General features: G+C 43.0%; 1 protein-coding gene across 1 annotated transcript in view; it reads left to right on the top strand.

The window, feature by feature from the left end:
* The window catches only part of LOC143027219 (uncharacterized), a 220,102-nt gene that overhangs the window by 216,539 nt on the left and 1,063 nt on the right, over positions 1-2,500 (top strand). Inside the window, exon 7 of the mRNA XM_076188411.1 lies at positions 2,375-2,477. Within this exon, the coding sequence (XP_076044526.1) occupies positions 2,375-2,477 (103 nt within the window). The remainder of the gene's footprint in view (positions 1-2,374; positions 2,478-2,500) is intronic.

Genomic DNA, 2,500 nt, shown 5'->3' with positions numbered 1-2,500 from the left:
ACTCTGATCCCTTAGAACATGTACATCCTTAACTCTTCCTACCCTACTCCTGGTCATCACAATATAGTCCATTAACGCTCTATATGCCACCATTCCATCCACCACCTTCTCATATGTGTACTTATGCTTGACTTTCTTCCTAAACACTGTATTTGCTATCATCAACTCCCTTTCAAGACTCATCTCCACCATCAACTCTCCACTACGATTTTTACCTGGAACTCCATATTTCCCAATGACTCCGTCTGTTGGTTTATTTCCTACCCTAGCATTAAGGTCTCCCAATACAACTACATTGACATTTCTCCCTAATCCCTTTATGCACTCATTTAAGTCTATCCAAAAAGCCTCTTTTTCCTCTACGCTCTTCTCACTACCAGGTCCATACACACTTACAAAAACCCACATCTCCCTTCCCAACTTCAACTTCATCCACATCAACCTTAAAGAAACCTCCTTCCACTCCACTACACGCTTACCTATCTCTTCATTTATTAGTGTAGCCACCCCTTTTCTCCCTCGTCCCCTCTTCACTCCTGAGAACCTCCCAACTATACTTCCAAACTCACACTCGCCCCTCCTTTTCATTTTAGTTTCACTCAGTACCAACACATCCATCTTTCTTCTCGCAAACATACTGCCTATCTCTTCCCTTTTACTCTCATCTGCACCACATCCACGCACATTAAAAGACCCAAACCTTAGGGTACTGGTTGGAAAACTCCTAGACCCTCTTATGCCCTTACTTCTTTTAGGAATTTCCCCTTTTGGGGCTACAGGTAGTAGGATTCCTAATCCCATCCCCCGTCCTGTTTTTTTGGTCACCTCTTACGACTCAAATGGGAATAATTGGTGGTAGCATTCTTTTTCCCCACCACAGGGTAGGCGAAAAAAGGAAATGAATATTCAGAGAACTGACAGTACAAGTAACAAGTAACAAGGTAACAAGGGCAGTAACAAAGGTTGGGGAACAGCATAACGGAGGGACAGTCGTAGTATAAAAGTAACATTATTTCTCTATGAACAGAATTTTCCTCTGTTACAGACAAAATGATGTGTGGCTCTGATCCGTAGGGGCGCCCCATATAGACCCTAAAATATCAACTGCATGCTACTTTGCCACAATAACATGCAGCCAATACCCCAGATGTGTGTGTGTGTGTGTGTGTGTGTGTGTGTGTGTGTGTGTGTGTGTGTGTGTGTGTGTGTGTGTGTGTGTGTGTGTGTGTGTGTGTGTGTGTGTGTGTGTGTGTGTGTGTGCGTGTGTGTGTGTGTGTGCGTGTGTGTGTGTGTGTGTGTGTGTGTGTGTGTGTCTGTGTGTACGTGTGCGTGTGTGCGTGTGTGTGTGCGTGTGCATGTGCGTGTGTGTGTGTGTGTGTGTGTGTGTGTGTGTGTGTGTGTGTGTGTGTGTGTGTGTGTGTGTGTGTGTGTGTGTGTGTGTGTGTGTGTGTGTGTGCACGCGCATTTGTGTATGCATGTATGCAGGTATGGCATAGGAAACGAAAGTAGCGAGGGATATCAATGTTGTTTACAACAAAGTCTTTGTTGGCAGCAGCATATTAGTAGGTCACGTCAACTTTGATGCATGTCAGAGGGTGGGGGAGTGGCTTGAGTCTTAAAGCTGGAGGATCCGAGTTTTACGTTAGCCAACGGAAGAATTAGTTGTATTTCGGGTAGAATACAACATCAAGAGAGTGCCGGCAAGGGGATTTGTATGTCCTTTTATTCGTTTGATGGGTTAAGAGGTGACATAATGTGAGGAAAAAGCAATTGATAATAGTGCTGTGTAAAGGGGTTATTTCGCTGGGCTGTTTTTTTATTTTTTTTTCGACTATTAGAGCAGATTTGTTGTTCGTAGCTTTTGGGAAGGAATCTGATATGGCGGAGAAAAATTATTTTCTTCCAGCATATAAAACGACATTCTCTGTAAATTATTGAGAAAACGAAATAATCTGCCATAGACAATTTAAGGCAGATGAAGTTCTAGAGGTGAACGGTATCGCCGATTAATCGGAGGCTGGTAGGAAATCACACGCTCAGTGTGATAACACATTATATGTGTTAGACCGTCAAAGAATTCACGGAAGGATAAGTTTGTCAGCAAATAGGAAGCTGTAGGTTTACTGCAAGGGAAAACCAAAAAAAGTATTTGGTATTCAAACGTTTTATGTTGTAGAATGATGATGTGTTAAAAGACCATGACTTCAGTTTAATTATTTTCCTTTATAAAGTTGTTTGTTTTCATGGTTCCGGTATATTCCATACTGGCTGCATGATATGGATGACATGACTCAAAAATGCCATGCTGGGAATTTATGGTAAAGAGGAAATGACTGCTGTTGTGATGATATAATCTATGTACAATCATTTTCAGACCTGTTGGAGGAGAGCGGCATGGATCGGCCTCAGACGTGGACTCTGAGGAGGAGGGCGAGATGGGAGATTACACAGTGTACGAGTGTCCTGGCCTGGCTCCTGTACGTATAAGTCGCTCACTCAC

Source organism: Oratosquilla oratoria, chromosome 7 (assembly GCF_046742065.1).
Source record: "Oratosquilla oratoria isolate Oo_2021 chromosome 7, ASM4674206v1, whole genome shotgun sequence".
NCBI classification, from domain to species: Eukaryota; Metazoa; Arthropoda; class Malacostraca; order Stomatopoda; family Squillidae; genus Oratosquilla; species Oratosquilla oratoria.
Note: the sequence above shows the minus strand (reverse complement) of the source record. Positions and strands in the feature narration are given on the sequence as shown.